Here is a 24,230-nt window from a genome sequence, read left to right as displayed (position 1 = left end):
AACGTCACCATTTGGGCAACGTTCCCAGATAAACTGTTGTGGAAAAAGTCCCAAGATGCCAAACAGGCCCAAATTATATATGATTGCTCGGCCGTATCAATGTTAGTTAGGCCACAGCAAGTAATTTTTATGGATGACATCAGCGCGCTCATTAATTTTCGCCTGATTTCGAAATAAAAAACAAGAAATTTCATTGCCCTCCGATGGTGGCCAACATGCCAAAAAATGGCAAATATGTCGTAAACATTGACAGTCTAAGGTGTTTCATTGCATTTGAATACCCAGTGTAGTTCCTGCCCATGATGGTATGATAACAAGCTGTTTTCTGCATTTGTTCTAGCAAGGACATTATATAAATAATGGGGGGGGGGTCTAGTAAATTGAGCTGTATACACAAGGTGTTTCATCGCATATGAATACCCAGTGTAGTTGCTTCAGATGATGGTACAACAAGATCTTTTCTGCATTTGTTGTAGTTAGTCTATTGAGATATATACACATCTACAAGGACATGTTTACTATTGAATGAAGGAGGTTTTATATCATATATTAATGAATGCAGGACTAAAACATAGGTTGAATACAGGACTAAAAGACCTGTTGGTCATGATATCATATTTCGTCGCCTCAATTCTTGTTTAACAAGAATTGTGATCTCAAAATTTGAAGATATAGGAATCTTGTTTTTTTTGGCCCGCCTTGTTTTTTTTTCGCCCTATCTCATTAATTTTGGAGTCTGCGGAGGATGTCATCCATAAAATTTACTTGCTGTGGCCTTAGCTATATAGACAATGAAAGGTCATCTGTGCATAAAGGAAGAATATACCTCATTTTCCCTTTCTGTGGTGATCTGTGATCTAATGATTAAGTCGACATCAAAGTCGGGGTTATTTGACATATTTTGAAGATATGTGTCAAAGGCGTCCGTTTCTTTTCCTTTTCATGGCATACCCCGTTTAGATCGTTGATGTTGAAATACGATCTGAATTTGACAAAACAGAGATACTCAGATAGTTTTTGTTTTCATTTATAATCAGCCAAACCCCACCCCAACATTTCTGAAAAAAAACCCAATTAGCACTTTACCGTGACCGATGGCCAGTAAACACTGACTGTTATGACAAACCAACTTGATTAACTTCAGTGACCGTACGCGTGCCCAGAAAAACGGAGGGTCGTGTTAACATTTCCCAGTCCAGCCTTATCAGTCTTCGAAAGAGCTGTGATTTTGGAGGCAAGCAAAATGATCGCCTACACTGTCGTGATGCTTCTCACGGTTACCATGTCCGGTGAGTATTTCTTGTTGACATCATACATTCTCATGTTACATGGCTGTAAATGCCAGCGGGACTCTTAATTTCTTCTTTTTATTCTTAATTGTACTTATTGTCTGCGCACTCATTGTACATGTAGATGCCTAAATTAAGGGGGAATGGGAAGAGGCGTTGTTTCCTGAAAGCTTTATACTAGGTTCACATGCTATCTTTTTGTGATGACAAGTGATTTATTTTATTGTTGTTGTATTTCTATCGGAAACATGGTGGGAAAATAAGGAAACGGTTGAAGACTTTTTCCAGTGTAATTAGGACTATTGGATTCGTGTAAGATGCCGAACATATAAACAAAGCTGTACAGTATTCACTAGGCACCTTTTAATTTTGTGTCACAGACAAAAGACTTTGATTGCAATTTTGGCTCATTGTTAAGAAAAATAAGGAAACGGACTTTCAGCATTTTGTTACAGTTATGAGAAATGAATAAATGTGAATTTTTTATTTATTTTGCCAAAGCACTCAAATATCAAATCGCCTGAAGAACTTGGTCTCCAAGCAACTTCCGAAGGCCCCCCTCCCCACCAACCTCCTCTTGCTTTATTTGGCGGTTGCCAGCATTCCTCAGAGATGGTGTTTAAAGTTCAACAGACAATGGAATGTTAACGTTGGCAGGGCTTGGAATGAACTCCCCTACCCAGGTTCTTGTCATCAAGTCAAGTCAACGCCTTTATTTGTGGTTAACCCTCTCATAGGCCTCTAGCGGACACGCTGCCAAGTGCAGGTCGACATCTAGCATTATGCTGATGTGTACAAATAGGTCAATATATCAAAGAATGTCTAGACCTAATGATACGTTAGACTCAACATGTTGAATTAGCCATATCTATTCATAAACATTTATGTATAGGTTGATTCATTTGTTTCCTCACTAAAGTCGCTGTTCTTTTGTGTGTCAATAAAGATTTCCATGTGTTCTGATAATATATCATTCCAAAGCCATTCTGCTACCACCAGCCCAGGCCCTGAGAGTAGATATGTCAGAATTGTATGTCAAACAAACATCGTCACCATGTTGTATCTTTCCGTACATTTCTGGGAACACCCCCGAATGCACGTTTGCTTTGCTTGTTCAATTTTGTCTATGAAAATGTAACGAAAACACATAAATTTTGCCTTTGAAGGTTTGACAGATGCCCTGGACTGTCTGGAGTGCACCAGTACGGACGAGACCTCTCTCTGCGCCAGCGATCCGTGGAACGGCGCCGAGATCTCCGCCTGTCAGGAGGGTTATAGCAGGTGCATGGTGGGTTTGCGTTGTCTGTCATTTTTGTATTTCTCTAAGGCCATGTTGATTTGATTATATGGATGACATCTGCGCGCGCATCAATTTTCGTTCGTTTCCAGTTCGGCCATACTGTTGAATTGGAAAAGGCAGCTGCGAAATGAGAAAAAATATGCTGTAAATTGAAAAAAAAGGGATTTAGGAAAACAGATACTTATGTCGTAGAAAGAACAAAAATAGAATAACCTATACTTTGGTATACTATACTCTGTGTGTTTAGTTTTGTTCATCCTTCCTGGCCATGTAGATTTCATAATGAAGGCAACATTTGTTTTGCCAAACTTTTTTTTGTATTCGCACGCTCGCATCAGTTTTGGGCTCCCCAGAGGATGTCATCCATCTAATGAAATCAACATGGCCTAAAATCAAAAGAAGATAGTCATTACTTTTGCTTTTGATTGCAGACTATGTACACTTGGTTTAACAATACTACTTAGTACTAACAGATATAAATCTCACAGATACTATTGTTGCGTTTGCAGACTGTCAGACTGGACCTGAACGGCAACTTGACGATCTCCCGCGCATGCGCCACCCCAGAGAACTGCTCGGCGCCGAACCCATGTTGGGGAGTGCTCGGGTCCTGCTCGGTCAACAGACAACTCTACTGCTGTAACACCGACGTCTGCAACGACCATCTCACACGACCAATCACAGATGAGGCGAGCCCGACAACGTCATCACCAACTCAAAACCTGATTGGTGGCGATTTGGCTGGTACAACGACCAGTCTTACACCCTCTGGAGTGACGGTCACCGGAGGAGGGACCAGCAGCATATTTGGCGGAGTCTTGTCGTTTTCGCTTCCACTTGTTGTCCTATTCATCACGAAACCGTGACACGAAACTTTTGTCTAAACCACACGATGAGAATATTTAGTTTACAGTTCAATCAACGGCTCCTAAACAGACTAGAAATAAAATGTATGTTGTTTTCGCACAAGGTGTGCTAGCTACCACATCCAAGAAGTCTACGTCACGTTGGTTTGGTTTATTCGCACATATTAAAATCAATTTTACATAATAGAACAAAACAAAAACATGTGCTGGGGGAAGAAAAAAAGCCATAGTGGCTTATACAAGGTCTTCCCCCATCTAAATTAACAAAAATAACATAAATCTAACAATTCATAATATAATTATAGTAGTAAATAATAACAATAACAAATCAGACAATAATAATACTAACAAAATACTAACAGAATAGTAATTGGTTGTATATAAAAAAATTATATATCAAATCATAGCATATTTCGATAACGAAATGATGGAGATTACAGAGTCCATCGCAGTTAGCAAAATAACAATAATGTAATAATCTATAACATAACTGTAGTAATAAGTGATAACAATATCATATCAAATCATACGATAATAATAGTAACAAATGATGACAATATAATAATTGATTGCATACAAAAATAAGAATTAGATATCAGATCATAGCATAACTCAATACTGAAATAATTTAGCTAAACACAAAGTCTATCGCAATCAACAAAACATAGCAAATAAGTGTAAGGTGAAAAAGAAAAATGAAATTCAACTTAGAGGGCTGGGGCATGAAAGTAGGTGGTTTTTGAGATTTCGTTTGAAGCTTTTTAGGGATGTAATACTTTTCAGGTGTAGAGGGAGGTTGTTCCAATTTAGCACACATTTGTATTTTACACTATTTTGGGCTAGGCTTGTTCGAACTAGGGGGATATGCAGTTGGTCTCTCTGTCGAGTTTGGTGAGCGTGATATTGGGAATTCATAACTAGGAAGCTATCAAACGTATCTGGTAGAGAATTACTGAGAAATTTGAATGTAAAAATATTGAGTTGAAGTCTATTTATATCGATAATGTTTAAAATCTTAAGCTTCATAAATAGAGGAAGGGAATGGGCATAAAAGCTGGAACCGGCGGCCATACGTACAAATCGTTTTTTAAGTAGTATTAGGGGCTGCAGTGTTGTTTTGTAAGTGCATCCCCAGACAATATTTCCATAGATCAGATTTGGGTATATTAGGCTATTATATATGGTAATAATGGTTTGTTGATGAAGAAGATGTTTGACTTTCCCTGTAATTCCAACAGTTTTAGATATTTTTTTACTTAACATGTCTATATGGGGTTTCCAAGTCAATCTGTCATCTATTATTATGCCTAAGAATTTGGCTTGGCTATCTTGGGAAAGTGGCAGATTTTTAAAAAATATGTTTGCGTCATTTCTATTGTAGATTTTATTCTTATTGCAGAAGATTAAGAAATAGTTTTTTTTAGCATTGACTGATAACTTGTTGTCCTCAAACCAGGTAACAACTTTTTCTGATTATTGATTGGCTAGTTTAACTAAAGTCTTAAAGTTCGAGTGCGATAGGAAAAGATTTGAGTCGTCGGCAAATAAGATGAAGAAAATAGTTGAGGAGGCTACTGCAACATCATTGATATAAATTAGAAATAGTAGGGGACCCAGAATCGATCCTTGTGGTACTCCACATTTTACCTTTTTGAGTGCTGATTTAGTATTACTGAGAGTTACGTATTGTTGTCTGTCGGAAAGATAAGAGGAAAACCATTTCATTACAGAGTCATTCATGCCGTACCTTTTTAGCTTGCTAAGTAGAATAGAGTGATTTACCGTATCAAATGCCTTAGATAAATCGAGAAAAATCCCTATGGTGTACTCTTTGTTGTTTATAGCTGAGGAAATTTTGGCCATTAATTGAGCTAGTGCCATAGAGGTGGAATGGCCTTTTCTGAAGCCATATTGGTGTTTGTACAAGATATTATTTTGATCTAAGTGTTTCAGGAGACGGTTATATACTAGTCTTTCGAGGACTTTAGATATACAGGGCAGGACAGATATGGGTCGATAGTTGTTAACATTGAGCGGGTCACTACTTTTAAAGATGGGAGTGAATTTTGCGACTTTAAGAGATTGAGGAACAACTCCATTTTGCAAGGAGAGGGAAAGAATATGTGTGAGAGGGTCAATAATATAGGGCAAAGATAACTTCAGGACTTTCGCACTTATTTCATCATGGCCATTGATTGATCATGGACGTTGATGCTTTGAACTCCAGAAGAGAAGTGCATTATACATTCGGATAGAACAAAGTCGGTAATTTGAATGGCGTACGCTGGCATATAGCGATATAGGATATTTGTGATACGTGAACCAATGCTGACGATATATCATCATGAATGAATCACGATTGTGCTTATTTTTGTTCACATTTGGATTAAGGCATATAGAATCTTCAAAGAGCGAGGCTTTATCAAATAAATTTGACCAAAATAAAGATGGCTTCAAGCTTAATCCATCTCAAATTGGAACTGATTTGATAAATCCAAAACCTTTATTTATACCATGATTATACAACTGTCTTTTCTATACTTGCGTGGCTGCGCATTTCATGTTTCTCATCTCTGTTTTAACTTTTCCAGCGCCGTGGCAGAATTCCGTGATCACCTCTGGTACATGCGTTTTCAAAATAAAAGGTGATTCAAGTCTGAGATTCGGGGAGGTTTAGAAAAGAAAAGAACTCTGTTTCAGCCTGTATTTTCCTCCGTTGAGGTTTCAGCAAATTGAGAGGGCAGTATTAAGGGGCCAGTACTCGCCGCGTCGTGCTATATTCAATCTTCCTGTCATGATATCCTCTAGTGTTGGCTGTATCGCCTAGACATCTCTGGATACTTCCGTTTAGATTGATATCTACTACATGTCCCCGGCAGGGCTTGTTCAGTATAACCATGTGACAACACGACCTTTGTTACAGTTAAACAATTGACCAAGTCTCGCGAGATTTCACGTGACGTCACCGCGTCTCACTCAATTTCAACTTCTTGGTCCAGCCTTCCCAGCTGCAGTCTAGCTTCGCCACGCCCAACCTCTACATAAAGTCCGAGACGTTCCAAAAACCAAGAAAACTTTCCGTGAGACGTCAGGACGTACATCCTCACACGGGGTCATCCATGTGATTTTCATCTTGCAAAACAAACTACCGAAAAGTGTCCCAAAATATGAGGCGGATCCTTGTGCTGGCGTTGCTGTGTGGGCTGTTGTTACGTGAGTGACTGTGTTATTTCTCTGTTTGTTAGAATCAGTGTATGGATTCTAGGCCATCCTTTCATGCATCATCAGTAGACTTGTCCGACTTTCTTTTGTTTCGCACAAGCGATGTTCCCATGTAGAGCTATACAGAACGAGCGTTTTCTGTTCCCCGTCTCGGAAGGCGGCCCTAGCCTTGAGTATGTTACATTCCTCTCATGTTACCTAGCTGTTGAACAATCCCACAGTAATCACATACTACTCTTTCTCATAACTGTTTGATACAAGCAACAGGAAGACTTTTGTGGGGAGAGGATTGGGGATTTCGTTCTCAGGGAAACAAGGGTCAACAATGGCGGGCCCCACACACATTACAAAGAGTTACAGTCATGTATTTGAAATTCTAAGTAGGCTGAAACTGCGTGCCCGGAAACTAGTCAACAATATGCTCATAGAAGACGACATAACTTGTTTTACTAGCGTTGATAGGATTCAACAACATTCAAAGATAAGACTGACATCTTCACTAAAAACTGATTTTTTTATGCAGTTCTGGATTTTTATTAGCTCTTGTATTCGCTTTAAAAATCATGTCGTAAAAACACTACAAAACCTAGAGATAGTCTCAAAACACCTCAACATATGAAACGAGAGAATTATTGCGTCAGCGACTTTAACAGATATTTCCATCCAAAAAAATAGTATGAAACAAGGTTAGGGATAGTATTGTTGCAATATTTTGAACATATGGCTCGACAATTTGCCTCGCAGTGGGATACTGTTGTAACAAACTCAACTTGGGTGCGGACAAGTCTTATAAAAAAACTTAAAGTCGTATTCGTACTCTGAAGGATGGACTGTAGCGGAATTTGTCAAATGTTTGCATTTGGTATGCCAATGTTCTGATTTTGTTCTTTATCATTTATTTATCTTTTTGTTCTTTTCCCTGTTCTTTTCCCTAGCTTATTTCATTTCGTCATTCCCCCAAACACGTCGGATTTTATTTCATATTTCATTTTCCCACCATTCCTACCAACCCTAGCCCCATCATCATTCTCGCTTCATCCCTACCGCGTATTGGTACTAATGTCTCAGTCGAAATATGATTCCTGTTTCTATCCGCGGCAGACTGAAGCGCTTTCAGGATGCACGCGGGAAACGAGAAAGGGTTTTGGTCCAGACCGGGGTAAAGCTGATTTTGTACGGGTCCGTGGTTCACAATGGCTGGGAACGGGCAGCCGGTAGCGACCCCAGCCTCCCGCCTTTGTGCCCCGCGGAGTCGCCGACAGGCCGTATCTCACGCACATTGTGCCCGCAAACACACACACGTCTGCTGTTTGACTGGGCCGACGCGTTAAGGCATAATCTATAATAATTACGCACACATAGTGACAACGTTTGAGATTAAAACTGCATCTTGACTAACTATGAGTACCCTTGTATTGAAAGATGAAATACAAAATCAATGATAACTACATGTTATAAGCGAACGTGGAGACAACTTCAGATGAGAACTAATTATTGAACATCATCTTAAACATGATTGCCCAGCTAGGAGTACCATTGTTGCAACATAAAAGACAGAATAAAATTTTAAAAAGTAAAAGGGATAGAATAAAAGTAGATAAAGGTGAAACTTGTAACACCAGAATTCCAGGCTCTCACTTTATGTACATCGTAAAACATCTAAAATCCCACATGCAATATGTAGATTTAAATGCGCAAACGTGCTACATGTAGACAACCTTATATCACGGGCAACACTGTGCTGGTAAAAAGCAGTGAAGGGAAGTAACAGATTTATAGGAACATGAAGCTTAAGAAAGCCGCCAAGGAGGTATATACTTACTCTCCAAGCAGAGCTAGGGTTTCGGCTGGTTTTTGACGTGTTCTTAGGCGTTTTTGTCATGCCTTCTACTTTGTCATCGTTTTTGTTGTGCTGCAAACCCTAGCTCTGCTTGGAGAGTAGTATATACTGTGAATGCAGAAATGTTCGCGGGGATTTGATTTCGCGGTAGGGAGAAAATGGAGTGTTCGCGGTGGTTTTAAGTTCGCGGTAAAGAGTTCACCGCAAAGACCGCGAACATAAAACAACAGCGAACATATCTGCATTTACAGTAATTCACGTTTTAGTTTAAGTTCGGTATACCGAACAGGTGGTTTGATTGGAGTCACAGGACACCGCCGCCACCAAGTCACCCTAACCACTGCCCTTGAAAACACCAGCAGGGCCCACACGCCGCCCCTTGCTGCCCAGCGTCACATCATGTCGTGCATTTAGAACACAGCCACCTCCTATAATTACCCTATTTACGCCACGTCCGCGCCGATAATTATCAACCTTGCATAAGTAGTGAGCATGTCGCTGACCGCACTGAAGTACTAGCCTCTACAAGGCTCCACAGGGCGCTGATAAAATCGTACAAATTGGCAAAATAGAGGGATAACATGCCAGAGAAGTTAGTCCGCTGTAGAAGTTACACTTTGCGTAGATGGCAAATGGTCTCTACCTCCGTAGCCGACTCCTTTAGCATACTATTCACTCTATTTGGCCAATTTCTACTATTTGTGCAGCCATCCGCGGGGCCTGGTAGAAGCTACTGAAGTACCAGCTGGAGCAACCGCTGTGGGGAACCATCAGTGAACGAGAACGGTGTTTAAATTGCCGTAAATCAAACGGCCCAGCGCCAATCTGTTTTACGAGAAGGTGAATGGGAAACGGTTTTACACAGTAGGCCCGATTCACGTGCCCTGGTAAGCTCCAGGCTTCTTTGCAGGCCTCCCGGAAGGCGCCGGCGATAATTTTTTAGGGAGCTGATTCGCAATTTTTCAACTTATCGGGGCCATGGTCTTTTGCTGGGGAACAGAACTGTGGAATGGGGGCCTACACGTCACGCTTCAGCAGAGGCTGCGACCACTAAGCGACCACAGACTTGACAGGTCGCCCAACGAATACTATACATGCATAAATATAAGTTCGCGTTCGGTTTTTATTTCGCGGTAGGGAGAAAATGGGATGTTCGCGCTGGTGTTATGTTCACATTTGAAACAATAGTAGCGCTACAGTCATAGGTGGGCAAAAAATTTCGCGGTGGTTTTAAGTTCGCGCTGAAGAGTTAACCGCGAAAAACGCAAACATAAAGCCACATTTCTGCATTTACAGATTTTCACGTTTTCTTGTGTGTTTTGTTGTCCTTTTTAAAAATCGTACTTTTTGCATCTTATTCTAATTATAAAATCAAGGCTCATACAAATCTAATTTTGGTCACTGTACGGTCGCTCTATAACTACTCTCCAAGCAGAGCTTAGGCTCTGACTGGGTTTTGACGTTCTTTTTAGGCATTTTTGTCGGGCCTTCTATTCTGTCATGTTTTCTTGTTTTGTATGGCTAACGGAAAAAACGAAAACCTGACAAAACAGGCAGCCCGATAAAAACGCCCAAGAAGATATAAAAAGAACATCCGGAGCCTAACCTCTGCTTGGAGAGTACGGTCGCCGGCTAGTGGAAAGGAGGTCTAAGAATGAATACTTTAAACTGGTGCTTTTTTCTTAATCTCCTAGGAGATTTGTCTGCCCAAAAAAGAAAACGCACCCTACGGCACCCCACCAGAAGAACGAACCAAGCAACGCTAATAATGCCCAAATTGGGTTGCCACATCACAAAGACTTGTTACGACGGTTCTTTTATTCGTTTATTTGTTGAGATTTGCCACATTTATGGAAGAATTGACATAACAGGTGACTATCACCTTTTCAAGATGTCCACCCGGACCAGACTGTAAGGTTTGATCCACTCATACCGAGATGGACCCATAATCTTTTCGATAAGTGGGTTCTTTTACGTGCAAGAGGTGTTGCCCTCCTCAAACACGGGACCTACATCTAACGTCCTATCCGAGGGAGTCCTTACCTAGGTACTCATTTTCGCGCAAAGTGCCTTGCCCAAGGGCACAACATCGGGGCATATCGGTGGTTTCGAACCCGAGACCTCCCGGTTCTGGGCGAACCAATCACCGTTTGTGCCACACGATGCCACTTTACAGGCCGCGGTTATATCTGCCTGGGTATGAAGGCGTAAGATATTGATATTGATATGCCCTCACATCAATACAACATGTTTTCTTCATTTTCATCCGCACATATGCATATATGTCAGCTTTTCTACTTAAAAGTAGCCTTCTGACAAGAATCTGCAAATAGATTCTCAAGTTGCATGTATCACAACCATCAACCACAGCGTTCTGCGGTTGTCTATTCATCTATTTATTATTTATCTATTTCCGTTTTCTTAATACAGGGTAGGCGCACTCAGTGCTAAACACACTGCTTTTCAGGCGTGTCCTTTTTTTAGATTGGATTAATCTCCAAGCAGATCTATCGGTGGCAAGGTAGCATCAAAAATATCAAAACGACGTGTATCCTAAGCCACCGGCCCTTTTAATACTGCCATGACATCGATAGATCTGCTTGGAGACTAGATTGACTCAGAATCTACTCTATGTTGACCTTTTCCGTAGTGTCCGCAGAAAAATGTTACGGATCATAGTTTAATCACATATCTTGTATAACCTAGAAAAGAAATAGGGCAAATTACGTTGAACAAGTTGCTTCTAGAGGAAAATAACGCCTACAAGACTAACATTATGGACCATTATCAACAATTTAGTTTATATAAGCTGCCATTTCGACTCCTCCGACTATGTCAATTTTTTCCTAATCAAAGAAGACAAATAATCAAACCACGTTTATGTAATGTACTGATGATCTTTAATTTGAAACCAATTGGTTTTTGATAGGCACGATTCTATAATCTCAAACACATTTATTTCTACTCGTAAAATCGCGGCACCGATTATTGAATAGAGGGTAAGGGCCCTGTCACACTTGTGTGTATATACAAGTCCGCATGAGTTGCGCCGTATCAACATGTTTTTGGTCTAGGTAAGAATGCAGCCGAAGAAGTCATTTCTTTCGTTCGATAACTAGGCTGCACAATGGTGGGTCAAAGTAGAAAAGAACTTCTTCCCCGCAAACTTTACTTAACCCCAAATAATGTTAATGCGCAACTCATACGCACATGAATATATACGCACACGTGTTATAGGGCCCCAAAACTCCCAGTACAGTTTCTTAGGGCCCTGTCACACTTGTGCGTATATTCAAGTGCGCATGAGTTCCGCAGTAACATCTTTTTGGTTTAAGTAAATTTTGCGGGAAGGAAGTTGTTTTCTACTTTGACCCATCGTTGAGCAGTCTAGTTCTCAAACCAAATAAATCACTTCTTCGGCTACAAACTTAACCTAAACCAAAAACATGTTAATACGCAACTCATGCGGGCTTGTATATACGCACAAGTGTGACAGGGGCTTAACACTTCTAATGGCCCCCAGCAAAGGAAAGGTGGGCGTACGATGATGACGTGCGCAGACGACAGTTGCTATATGAACCAGACACATTACAGGTGAGATCACAGTTTTCTTCATCAGACAGCCAGCAACGCTACGTAGTCCGACAGGACGGAACCATGGCGCTCAACACGTCCAACAGTACAAGCACAGAAGTTTGGTTAGAGGATGGAGGGCTTGGCGAAACGGGTGGTGGTGGCGGGACGCCGAGCCATCTCCAGTGCTACATCCTCCTTGGGGAAAACCGTACGGACCTGGACGTGGAGGCCTGCCACGCCGCCAACTCCGCGGCGCAGGGTAGCACCACGTCCGCCGCCATCGTCTTCGGCCTCGCCATCATCCTCGCCAACCTGCCCGTCCTCCTCGGCATCGCCAGGAAGAGAAGCCTCCACAAACCCATGTACTACCTCATCGCTAACATGGCAGGGGTGGACGCCATGGCCGGGGTGATGTGCCTAGTCGTACCGGCCGTTCGCGGTGCAGGTGGCGGGGAGGGGACCTACCTGATACTCTACACCACCTTCTTCTTCTCGGTCCTCCTGTCTCTCACGGGACTGATGCTGCTCACCCTGGACAGGTACGTCTCCATATACCACGGCCTCTTCCACCAGACCAACATCACCGGGAAACACGTCGCGGGAGCCGTTTTCACCACTTGGGTGCTGAGCGCGCTGGTCTCCTACTCTCCGCTGTTAGGGTGGACCTGTGACACGAACAGTCTCTCCGACATGTGTATAGACTCTTTGGACCTCAATTATTTCATCTGTCTTGTAGTCATCATTTTAGCAGGCATGGTTTTTGTTGTAGTGATAAATGTAAGAATCTACGTAACTTTGAAGCGCCGATTGGTAGCCGTTGGTGCGAACATGCATGCCCATCTACTCGGAGGGGTGCACATGAGCGCACAGCAAGTCAAAGCCGCGAAAAAGAAAGCCACGACCGTGTGCTTCCTTGCATGCGCTTGTATCATTAGCTGGACCCCTTATGTCATCGCCATGGTCCAACTGTTAGACGGTCTGTACATGCGTAGCGTGGAGGAAAGGTTAGCTTACAAGCCGACCGTTTTTGGTGTGGCGGTGGTCTTTCTGGGGATCTTTCCTGTGTTAAACCCAGTTGTGTACGCGTTTCGTTTGCCTCAGCTACGCACAGCTTTCAAGAAAATGTTTCAAGATTGTCACAGATGGGTTTGGATCAGACGGTGTGGTAGAGCCGCTAACAACCAAGTAGCACCGTTAGGTAATGTTGTGGTAAACGTTCACACTACTGATACGTTGCCAAGTGTAGATGTTCACTAAATCTGCCAATCAAGATCGAATTTACATGTATTTTCGTGGTAAAGGAAAAGAACGTAATGTGTGTAACGGTTTAGCTTGAAGTATTTGTGGTGTAAGTCGGCCGTTGCAAAAGTATATCACTTAATGTATATTCTCTTCGTTGAACTACTCACGAAATAAAAGGTCTGTCAGAAAGGCTACTTTTCTGTCATCTTGAAATTGTGTGTGAGATACATTAGCGTAACCTCTGAAGTGCAAGTAATCACATTTGGGTAATGGTTTTGCGAGGATCAAGATTTCAGGTATATTCAGATGAGACGCGCGAATCGCTGTTTTGACAGATGGGCACACCTTTTACCAAACATCTCAGTAATTGTACACCCTAATGGTTGTTGTAAGCAATGCTAAAATCGGATTTAGCAAGAATTTAAGTTGAGTACGGAGATGAAGGTTAGGCATCCAGGTAATAATATGCATACGCCAAACAGCAGTTACTCAAGCAACTGGATATGATTTTGGGAACGGCCAGACGTTACAAGGAGCATCCACTACTTTTCGTCAGTGCCAAGATTTCAAACATCAGGATTTTAACCACGAACTGTGAATTGACAAACAAATTTTAAAAGTGAGGACAATTCTAGATAGTCCAGTAGGAAAACAAATTAGACAAAGTCAAGACAAGATTGGTGTAAAACAGGAGCTAAAGCTGGTTCGCGGGAAGGCTGAGTCCCAAGTGCCGAACAGTTTGAAAATTGAGTAGTTGATGAAGAAGTGTCTTAAAATCATACATACCTTGTCCGTACTCCACCTCGCATCTATACTGATTACAGCTATTCAATATCCGAAGGCGATCCAGGAAACTTCATCTAACATGCCAATCAGTTTACTCCTCTTCTTTAGAAACCGTATATCAAAAGCCCAATGACGCTTTTCAAATGATATGATTAGTGGCGGACATGCTAGAGTTCTCCCAGGTGGCTAATTCCTTACACGTATATGGTATATATAGCGACACATTTGAAATGAAAAATGGTATACTGACGGATTAACTCCTAGGCCTGAAAGTATAATTTCATATACAGTCCTCCTTATAAGTACAGGAAGAGAAATATGTCAGACTTAATAAGATTCTTTTTCCATTCGATTGTTTGATTTTTCTGTTACCCGGACAGCCAAAAAAGATCACATTGATGAACTGATATAATTTGTAGTTATGTTGCAAACAATACGAGAATAACACTACTAGTAATCAGCGGACAGTATTACTGATTACAGCTATTTAATACATGAAGGCGATCCAGGAAACGTCACCTAATATGCCAATCATTTTACTCCTATTCTTTAGTAACCGTATATCAATGGCTCAATCACGCATTTCAATTGAGATGATAAGTGGCGGACATGCTTGAGTTCTCCCAGGTAGCTAATTCCTTTTCATATTGGACCACGTTTAAAAGGAAAAAAAATCTTAACGGACAGATTAACTCCTAGGCCTGAAACTTACGTATAATTTGATATACAGTCACCGTTAAGGTACAGGATGTCGGACTTGATTAGATTCGTTCTCCATTCGATTATCTGATTTTAATTTCATCTGAAATATTTACAATATTTCAGATGAAATTATGTGTATCTATTTTTCGATCAATGAGACTATAACACCAATCTGTCAATAGTGTTACAACTATTCAATACATGATATTGCGCCAGGAAACATCACCTAACATACCAGTTAGTTTACTCCACTCCTCCAGTAACTTATCAAAAGCGTAATCACATGCTTTTCGGATGATATCATAAGTGGCGGACATGTTTGAGTTATCCGAAGGTAGCTAATTCCTTATAAATAGTATCACTTTTATAAGGAAATATCATTACTGACGGATTAACTCCTAACACTTACGTATATACAGTCCTTGTTATAGGTACAGAAAAGGAAATACGTCAGACTCAATTACATGTAGGTTCTATTTCCACTCTCCTCTTCTGTTACCCTGGTAGCAAATAAAAACATCATATATACAATAATTCAATTAAAAGCATTTGTAGTTATGTCCTATTATTTTCCAAACACGGTAATATCATTGGCAGTTTTTGAAAAAAAAATATTTGGTGATAGACATTGATAAGTATTCACACCAATATCTGTCTTGCAATATGTAAACATGCCTTTATGAAACTTTAGATCTAGATGTTTTGTATTAAATTCAAGGATACATGTAACGTTATATACATGTACACAGCGGATAACTGTTAATGGAGGCCACACGCTAAACGCCCAGTTAAGGATAGGGTTTTATGGAACACAGTATATTGTTACCGTTTTCAGGAAAGACTAAAATCGAGCCTCGATTTTAGTCTTTCCTGAAAACGGTTGGGTATTCAATAATATAACTACCACTATTAGTAAGCAGTGATTTGCGCTTTCTAATCAGATGGCGAGTCCCGTATCGCTATGCAATTGAAAGATACAATGATACAGAAATAAGATACACATTTTACCATTTTAAGTGCAAATGGTCACGACTCTCCGACAGGGATAGAGCCGTTAATGTATCGTAATCTTTATTTGTCTCTATTTCACCTCTAGTTCACTTCCTTGGTTTCTGCAATGTAAAATGTCCTTGGTTTCTGTAAGGGTTTTGGGCCTGATTTTCTTCAGCCAAGGATTGTAATCGATGATGGGATATAGCGGATGAAATGCACTTTACAGTCCAACATGAACGATATATCGAGTTACATCTCCATGCGTCATGTACCGGTGAGTTATACGACTGGGCAGGTGCACTTGCACACAATAAGCCTCAAGATTCAAACAAGTATTTCAGATAACGTCACGGACTCTGTCCTTTTAGGGGTGTTTTAAGCATTTCTTGAAATGTGTGTGTGTGTGTGTGTGTTTGTGTGTGTGTGTGTGTGTGTGTCACTGAGTGTGTGTGTGTGTGTGCGCGTGTGTATGTTCATGTGTATGTATGTGTGCGTGTGTGTGTGTGTGTGTGTGTGTGTGTGTGTGTGTGTGTGTGTGTGTGTGTGTGTGTGTGTGTGTGTGTGTGCACGCGCGTGTGTGTACATATGTGTGTAACCTCCACGTGAACAATCCCTCAGTTTCTTGATGCAGGAGACTCAGTAAAGGCATTATCACTAGTTCTTTTCCCAAGGTTGCAAATACTAAAACAAACGCTGTGTACATTGGCTCACAGTCTTGGTTCATCCGTCAGGCAGGCACGTTGCGCAACCTTGGTTAAACACCGACTATAATCAGATGGCTAAGGTAGGATCAAAGCGTAGGTGTTGGTTTGCAGAGCCACCTGTGTGATATTTACCTTCGCCGAGAAGGTTATGCAGAGGGTAGCGTTTGTATGTGTGTGTGTGTGTGTAATTGACAAGCATAACTCAAGAAGGCTTGGATGGATTGTCTTGATATTTGGTAGGTGGGTAGGTCTTGATGAGACCTAGAAGTGATTAGATTTTGGGTACCCTAGCGGCTTGTCACGGTACTGCAGAGGAACTTCCTGTTTTGATATCTCGTGTTCTGGACATGCAATGGAACTGATTTTTGAGTGGTAGGTAGCTATTTGGACATAGAGTAAGTGCTATAGGTTTGGGCCCCCTGGCGGCTTTTTTGAAACTGCAGGAGCAGGTTTTGCTTCAGACTTTGAAAGGGAATAACTCAAGAAGGGCCTGATGGATGGTCATGATTTTTGGTAAGTAGATAGCTTGAGTGATGATGTGCATGATTAGATACTTATTATGCAAATTAGTAGCTAATTTGCATAATCAATGAGGAAAGTTTATACTGCCGCCAACTTCCATGATAGGACTCTCAAACATGTGACATATGTAACTGAGGAACAGAGAAATATTATTAGATATCAACTATGAAAATCAACACCTCATTTGCATAATAAATGACAAAATACTATAACTCAAGATGGGCTTGATGGATGTTGATGATTCTTGGTATGTAGATAGCTTAGGTGATACTTTGTATGATTGGAGGATTATTATGCAAATCAGATTCTAATTTGCATAATTAATGAGACAATTTTAAGAACCCGCTGTGTTCCATGATATGACTATTCAAATATGTGACATTTGTAACTGAGGAAGAGAGGAATGTTGATAGATAGAAAATATGCAATTGTAGGCCTAATTTGCATAATTAATGAGAAACGTCTAGAATTCCATACAGGTAAATGATGGCAATTTCATACTTGTGGCATTTGGAAGTTATGTGAATGTGAACATCGTTGAATCAAATTATGCTAATAAGGACCTCATTTGCATGATTGATTATTAATGTTTGCATAACCTTTGTTAAGCTCATACTTTGGACAACTTCTGTTATTTGGATGAAGACGATCAACTGGTATGATTTGTAATGAATGAGAAACACTCCCAATACGTCAGTCATAAAGGTTACAATCATTTGGCGGAGGTATGAGGTCGTGGAACTCTAGTTGCTCTTCCATTGCTCTGCACTTTCTTGTGTTTTCTTCCTGCTTTCTTGTATTATATTCTCCTTTATCTTGGCAAAGTTTGACTCGGAGATCAATCTTTCTCTTTCACTTTCCATCTTGGCCTCGGTCTGCCCATACCATGTTTGAAGCCTGTTTATGAATTCTAGGCACAACGTAGAAGTAACTTCGACCTTACCTCCCAAGGGCATAGACGAACAACAAAAGATCCTTTTTGAGCTTAGTTACCTAATTTGGTGTGCAAACATACCCTGCCCAGACCTTCCGGTAAGGATTGTCGTGGAAAGCCAAAGGAAAGGAAGACTTTTGAGATGAAGCGAAACTAGAATTCGTGTTGGTACAAAGAAGAGGAAAGATCGCAGGGGGAGGGCGTCTTTGAATGTGTTCTCTTATTTCTAGCAACATGCAAATGATTTTTGGTGTATTTTCGTCTTTTTCACATTTATCCCCCAAAGAATTTTCTGGACCGCCCATTAACATAGCATGCATGTATGTATGTATGGTATTACATGGAAGGGTGATATATATGTACACTTCTCTATTTACTATACTTCTCATTGACAGAAAACCAAACTTCAAAACACATAGGTGGCAAGGTATATCATTACGTAGTAATCAATATTGGTAAAACCAATGTGTCGTCACGGTGTTTATAGTTTCTCAAGTTGTTGTGAGGATCAGGTTAGAAAAGACAGTCAATCAATCAACCAATCACGATGTAAAGAAGACACAACACTGATAAATTCGTCAATCAACCACTCAATCAGTCAACACTGATCCTGATACAAAATTGACTCCCTATGTGGAAGGTTTGAATAGGTGCAGGGCTAGTGGAATTTACCAAACGGCTAGTGCTGTACCTTTTTTTCCTTCGGGAGATAAATGTATTGAGTACTCTTTGTCTGATTGTTTTGTCATCCTTCTATACTTATTGATGATATGGTGTCATCTCCGAGTCCCGACCCTTGCATTTTAATTCAACTTACACTGACACAGTCCAACGTGTTTTAGTGTCCACCTCTACATAATGACCCCCTGGACAGTGCGACCACTCTTTGGTGGCGTGTGTGTGCATCTGTCTGTGTGTGTGTGTCTATGTTTCCGGATTTTTGTAGTTCGAATTTGTGATGATATTTGGTATGTTAGGTGGTGGTATAAAGACGAAGGTCAAGGTAGGTTTTGGGCCCCCTGGTGTGTGACCTTGGTACTGCAGCGGAACTTCGTTTTTTAAAAATCTTTTGACCTGGATATACCATGGTATTTCTAAATCTGTTTACATCCGTTATCAGTGTGTTTGTCTTCATCCTGTGCAGGCGTGTCGGGACTGCGTTGCTGGGAGTGCAGGTCCCGAGGGGAGCACACCCGGTGTGAGTACCAGCCGGGTCTGGTGGCCAGGACCACACAGTGCACGGACAGGGAGAAACGATGTCTGGTACGGTATAAACGTTATACGTATGGATCGATAAATATACTTAAACCCATATGGCTACTCTCATACGTTATACGTTATCAAAAAAAGTTCCTTCCCGCACCGATGGTACATAGGGCGGCGCCCATCTCCACTTCAGTAGCCCTTGGGCCACACAACTTTGTGCAACCACTACAGCAGGGGGCTAGTCCACTGGTCGTGGTGTGTGTTTAACTTCCATACTCTTTCCCAAACGCACCAGCTGTGAGGAGTTAAAAAAAGGGTCCTGTAAAGTAAATGTAAAGGAAAGTGATCTCGAACCAATTTAGCTCAAAGGAACTCAATGAACAGATGAGCTACTCTTCCACTGGTCGTGACAGAGAAGACAGTCACTTCATCTGCAGGAAGAGGAGGGAAGGATCGTAGAGGATTTTTTAGGGGCGGCTCTGGTTGAATTTCATTAGGGGACATATGCATGTTGCCCTGTAGCCAAGTATTTGTGTAGACCCATGAAACAGTATGGCATCCAGACTTATTTTTGTCATTCTGCTTTTTCCTTTCTGGGCAACATTTTCGAGCCGGACATCATTTTGGAACTATCTTGAGCCACCTGGTGGTTCAAAGTCTAATTTCACACGCTACGTACCGGTCAGGTATATCTTTTTCGATCGTTTTCGATGATCAAGCTTTTATAGAATTCAGGTTACATTGCATGTCATGATCATGGTCAGTACTAATATTTTAGCGTCACTTCACTTGAAAGTTCATCTGTGTTGGTAGAAGCCATTCCGTACCAAAGTTAAACTGCAATTTCCAACACAAGTATTTGGGCTTACCCAAATTTTCGACTGATCAACTCCAATCCTTGAAATGAGCAATCCACTCTCTCTGTGACGTCACGTTATGCAGATAGGACACGTGACGCGGTGAGCAGTGAATCATTCATTGCAAACAGTCTATGGCGCCCTCCGTCCCCGTGGCTGAAAGTCCTGGCGTTGGTAAAGTAAATGTTGACTTAAGCTTGTTCATGTGTATAATAAAACAGCATGTAGGTTTCTCTGTTTTTCTTTTCAATAGACCTCTAAAGCCAAGTCCAACGGTCACGTGACTGTAGTCCGAGGCTGTGCCACGCCTGCGCGGTGCATCCTGTCTGACTGTGACGGTGTGACGGGGAACTGTTCCAACCAGCAGTACTGCTGCGCCTTCGACATGTGCAACGACGAGTTCTCAGCGACCGTGACCATGGAAACCACAACCGTCACCACCCTCCAGGAGAACGACCAAACAATCGCTGACGTCACATCCGACCCGGGGCCTGAGAAGGCCCCCGTGAAGATTGGTGTCGTCAGGAGCGCAGGGCAACGCGTCCTTCGTGAAGTCGGACTCATTGTTGCATGTTGTTGCATTCTTTTGATGACGCCATGGTGATTCAGTGTTGACCTTGACAATGGACACTTAGATACTTGTACATAAGTGCTTAGTAATTACATTGTAGGGTATATCCGTCGATGAAGAATGTCTTGTCAAGCAAAAGTGTACTTGGGAACAATCTCTGTCTATGTATTGATGCATGTCTTGTGCCGTCTACGCATGCGTAAGGTCTCAAAGATTATAGAATATGCACAATAATATTATGCTAAAGATGTACACAATCGTTCTGAAAACATTATTTCTTCACACACCTCCACTTTTTACTCGGCTTAAACTAAAGAATCTACTGTGTAAGTCATATTTCAATATGAATAAAAGACGTTCTGAAGAAACATGCACTCTATTATGTCCTTCAAAACAGCTGTTTTCACTGATACATGGATATAGAAATTAGTTTTACAGCTATACAAGTTGTAATCCTGTGAACCTAGGACTGAGGGAGGGACTGTAATAATATAATATCGTCAAATACATTCATATGATATGTTGGCCCGTTGTTGTCTTCGATGCTAAATCATTACCAATGTCGTCCTCAAAAAAGAACGTTGTCAGGACAACATTCAAGATCAGATCACTCTTCGTTGGTCAGAGCAACAGCGACCCCTTGTAATTCGAAACAGAGCTGCAAAGAGTCAAATAGCTATCGATATCTACAAGATGAATACACCGTACAATGATGGCAATGGTGAGGCAGGAAACCTTCCGCTCACTCGGAATTGGATAATTGAACAGAGACCGATTACATGAATTCTTAAGCTCAGCAATTCTCGTGAACAATGTTTCCGACAACATTTTCATTTTGAATTTGCAAATTTGCGGAGAGGACAAACCTCAAAAGAAACTCGTCAGCTATAATAGGTTTGAATACACCAACAATATCATGCCAACAAATGTCCCACTATCCTGTTAGACGTTTAAGCTTAGGCAAAGGCGTGGCTTGGGTACCATCCTCTTTAGTTTCGAGTAGACTCTCGCGAACGTTGGTAGACTGGTATGGGAGCGAGAGTAAATTAACGGGGATGGCACCCAGGCAAAGAAGTGAGTAGGGACGAGAAAATGTTACTTTACACGGATACCTGGTCACACTGCCCTAAGGCCTAGGAAAAATGTTGTGTTTCCGGGACTCCGACACCAGCAATAACCTGCCGACCCTAGCCCTTTTGGGGTCGACCACTGCCTTGGGATATAGAATTTTCATTTTGACATCAGAGTGAAGAAATTCAAAACAGACTTCCTGTATTTCAGACTCTGTTAACAGATTAGTGCTCAGTGAAAAGTTTATGTAAACATGTATGATAAACATTTTACTTCTTTCTTCAGTTGATTGATACATTTTATGTGTGCAATGTATACGTATATCGGTTTTATATTGCTTAAATGTATTTGTTGAATCTCTATGGACGAAATCTAAAAGAAGAGAAATTTAACAGAATCCCGACCTACCGGCCCTAATTTTTTCACGACCGTAACCAGAAACACGGTTTTTCCCTAGGCCTAACCTAGCCTCCGCCAGGCCTTCCTATAGATCGTAGAATTTGGCAAAAAAAAAGGAATGATTGGCCGGTAGAGTCAGTCCAAGGGTAAGGTTTATATTTTCCCCGCTGGGGATGGGAAAGGAAACCCTATGGTGGCCAAATTTCCCTGGCAAATTGGCAATAGCCGGCCAAGTTAGTCTGGAAGAGACCTAAGAGCCTAACTGTCCTCCTTTGTAAGTACATTATCTCAAGGAGAGAGATGCGGGCACACGTAGTGATAGATAATTCCCAAGGGACGATTCCACACGCAACTGATGACGCAAGACCTATTGTTCCTGGAACACCCTGACAGATCACCTGAAGCGTTTGTATTTCTGGGATGTTCTTTTGTCACACACAAAGAACCATCTGATACCTATAAATAAATGATAAGAACTAAAAACTACCATTTCTTTATACGGGACAAAATACTCTGTACGTAGACAAATACGATGTAACGGCAAAATATAATGTAGATACTGTCGCATTTTGCCTGTTCTTCACACGAATGGTCTAACATGTCTTACGTTTTCACAGCGCCACTAGGCGGCGAGTTGACATTACTGCAGGCTTAATGATTTCACGTAGGCGCCATGTGTCGACAATTTGTCTTGCCCTTTCCCCATAAGAGCAATGCCAACAGAGCTAAACGAGCAAAACGCTTCTAAAGGTCAGATCAAAATCAAATGTCCCCGTCTCAACGGGGCGTGAGTGTAGGTAGTGTTTTCTATCTACTTGATATTTTGAAATTTTGGACTCGTTTATTTGATTTTACACTGAGTCTACGGAACGTAAATACACTTCAGATATGAAATGAAGAAAAACACGATGTTCCTCGTTACTTACTTGCCTAAATGCAAATGATGTAAAAAAAAAACATCTACAAGATGACTTAACGCTTTGACACGAACAATAAGAAAAATGTGCCTATTAAATCAACTATTAGGTACTAAATGGCAGGAAAGATGAAAGACCGGTTTCTGTGCAGCCAACCGGATAATTTGGACAGCGTTTTACAACAGTAATATTTTCCTCTAAAACTAGCGCCTTTACATCCCACCAGACATAACAACGCTAGCTATCTCAAGACCAAGTTTGCATCTACTGATCTACACCCTTTTTAATCCCATTGCCATCGTCTATATCGCCAGATGTGTAAACATACGTGAACAATAGGGGTGTGTAGACTTGGACCATCCTTAACAATTACAGACCTCGTCTGTTAGCACAATACACATTGTTGAGTCTCACGAGACTTCAGTTCAACACGCGATAATTCAACAACCGACTCACATGAGATTATGGACCCCTTTCTTCTTCCTGTCAGGTTGAGATATGTTTATCCGTCCAGAGATCACAAGACGTGTTACTCACGCCCCATTTTGTTATTCTCATAGCAGAGGTTTCGATCAGGGGGCTAGCTAGTAGTGGCCGCAATTTCTAACGCCGTTGCGGACACTACTGGCCCTCCCGATCGAAACCTCTTCTTGGAGAATATCATTTTGTAGCTATCAAAGCTTGTGCTGTCTTCCTACTGCATATTTTGAAGTCGTTATAGAAAAACATACAGTCACAATTAAATGATGTTGGTCCAACATGACCATTTTGTTTATAGAATTGGTTTCTAGTGTTTACAAACACATGGTGGTAAACAGTCGTGTTGGCTCGACTAACAACAAACAGTGGGATCGAGTGATAATACATCCCATGTGGTGTAAATCATAGAACGATATTCCCTCCTAGGCTAATCTGTTTGAAGTGAAAATGCATATAGGTCCATAAACATTTCATTACAACACAAGTACGGGTCAGAATGTAAGGAGTGAATTTCTGACCAAAGTACAGCCGTAATTTCATGTTCTATTATCTATCATTACACTATAATCATGTCAGTATATCAGAGCCAAATTACTGCATATTGAGACAGCGATGTATCTCTTACAATGATGGAATGATGACTACTACATACTGCAATTGATAAAAGTAACGATATTTGGTGATAATCTTTCCACCTTCTCCCATCTTGAAACACCTTATCTGTACCATACAATGTTCCCAACAAGTCACTTA

General features: G+C 41.1%; 3 protein-coding genes across 3 annotated transcripts; all 3 read left to right on the top strand.

Moving 5' to 3' along the window:
• Positions 1–1,069: 1,069 nt before the first annotated feature.
• LOC136430070 (uncharacterized) lies at positions 1,070–5,993 on the top strand. Its single transcript, XM_066420354.1, has 3 exons — positions 1,070–1,289; positions 2,456–2,577; positions 3,099–5,993. Exons 1-3 carry the CDS (start codon positions 1,244–1,246, stop codon positions 3,453–3,455), a joined length of 525 nt encoding a protein of 174 aa, XP_066276451.1. The 5' UTR covers positions 1,070–1,243; the 3' UTR covers positions 3,456–5,993.
• Positions 5,994–6,398: 405 nt separating this feature from the next.
• LOC136430072 (uncharacterized) lies at positions 6,399–21,135 on the top strand. The gene is made up of 3 exons (XM_066420355.1): positions 6,399–6,668; positions 19,121–19,239; positions 20,293–21,135. Exons 1-3 carry the CDS (start codon positions 6,623–6,625, stop codon positions 20,641–20,643), a joined length of 516 nt encoding a protein of 171 aa, XP_066276452.1. The 5' UTR covers positions 6,399–6,622; the 3' UTR covers positions 20,644–21,135.
• Positions 11,701–13,529, top strand: LOC136430069 (lysophosphatidic acid receptor 3-like). Its single transcript, XM_066420353.1, has one exon. The coding sequence runs from the start codon at positions 12,175–12,177 to the stop codon at positions 13,348–13,350; it is 1,176 nt and encodes a 391-aa protein (XP_066276450.1). The 5' UTR covers positions 11,701–12,174; the 3' UTR covers positions 13,351–13,529.
• Positions 21,136–24,230: the final 3,095 nt, after the last annotated feature.

The sequence above is a fragment of the Branchiostoma lanceolatum genome, chromosome 3 (assembly GCF_035083965.1).
Source record: "Branchiostoma lanceolatum isolate klBraLanc5 chromosome 3, klBraLanc5.hap2, whole genome shotgun sequence".
In the NCBI taxonomy this organism is placed as follows: Eukaryota; Metazoa; Chordata; class Leptocardii; order Amphioxiformes; family Branchiostomatidae; genus Branchiostoma; species Branchiostoma lanceolatum.
This window is presented reverse-complemented; position numbering and strand designations above follow the sequence as displayed.

Bases quoted from the DNA above. Each gene is read 5' to 3' on its own strand.
- LOC136430070 (XM_066420354.1), top strand. From the start codon at position 1,244: ATGATCGCCTACACTGTCGTGATGCTTCTCACGGTTACCATGTCCG. The intron at 1,290-2,455 runs GTGAGTATTTCT...TTGCCTTTGAAG, and splicing joins TCTCACGGTTACCATGTCCG to GTTTGACAGATGCCCTGGAC. The intron at 2,578-3,098 runs GTGGGTTTGCGT...TTGCGTTTGCAG, and splicing joins AGGGTTATAGCAGGTGCATG to ACTGTCAGACTGGACCTGAA.
- LOC136430072 (XM_066420355.1), top strand. From the start codon at position 6,623: ATGAGGCGGATCCTTGTGCTGGCGTTGCTGTGTGGGCTGTTGTTAC. The intron at 6,669-19,120 runs GTGAGTGACTGT...CATCCTGTGCAG, and splicing joins GCTGTGTGGGCTGTTGTTAC to GCGTGTCGGGACTGCGTTGC. The intron at 19,240-20,292 runs GTACGGTATAAA...TCTTTTCAATAG, and splicing joins ACAGGGAGAAACGATGTCTG to ACCTCTAAAGCCAAGTCCAA.
- LOC136430069 (XM_066420353.1), top strand. From the start codon at position 12,175: ATGGCGCTCAACACGTCCAACAGTACAAGCACAGAAGTTTGGTTAGAG.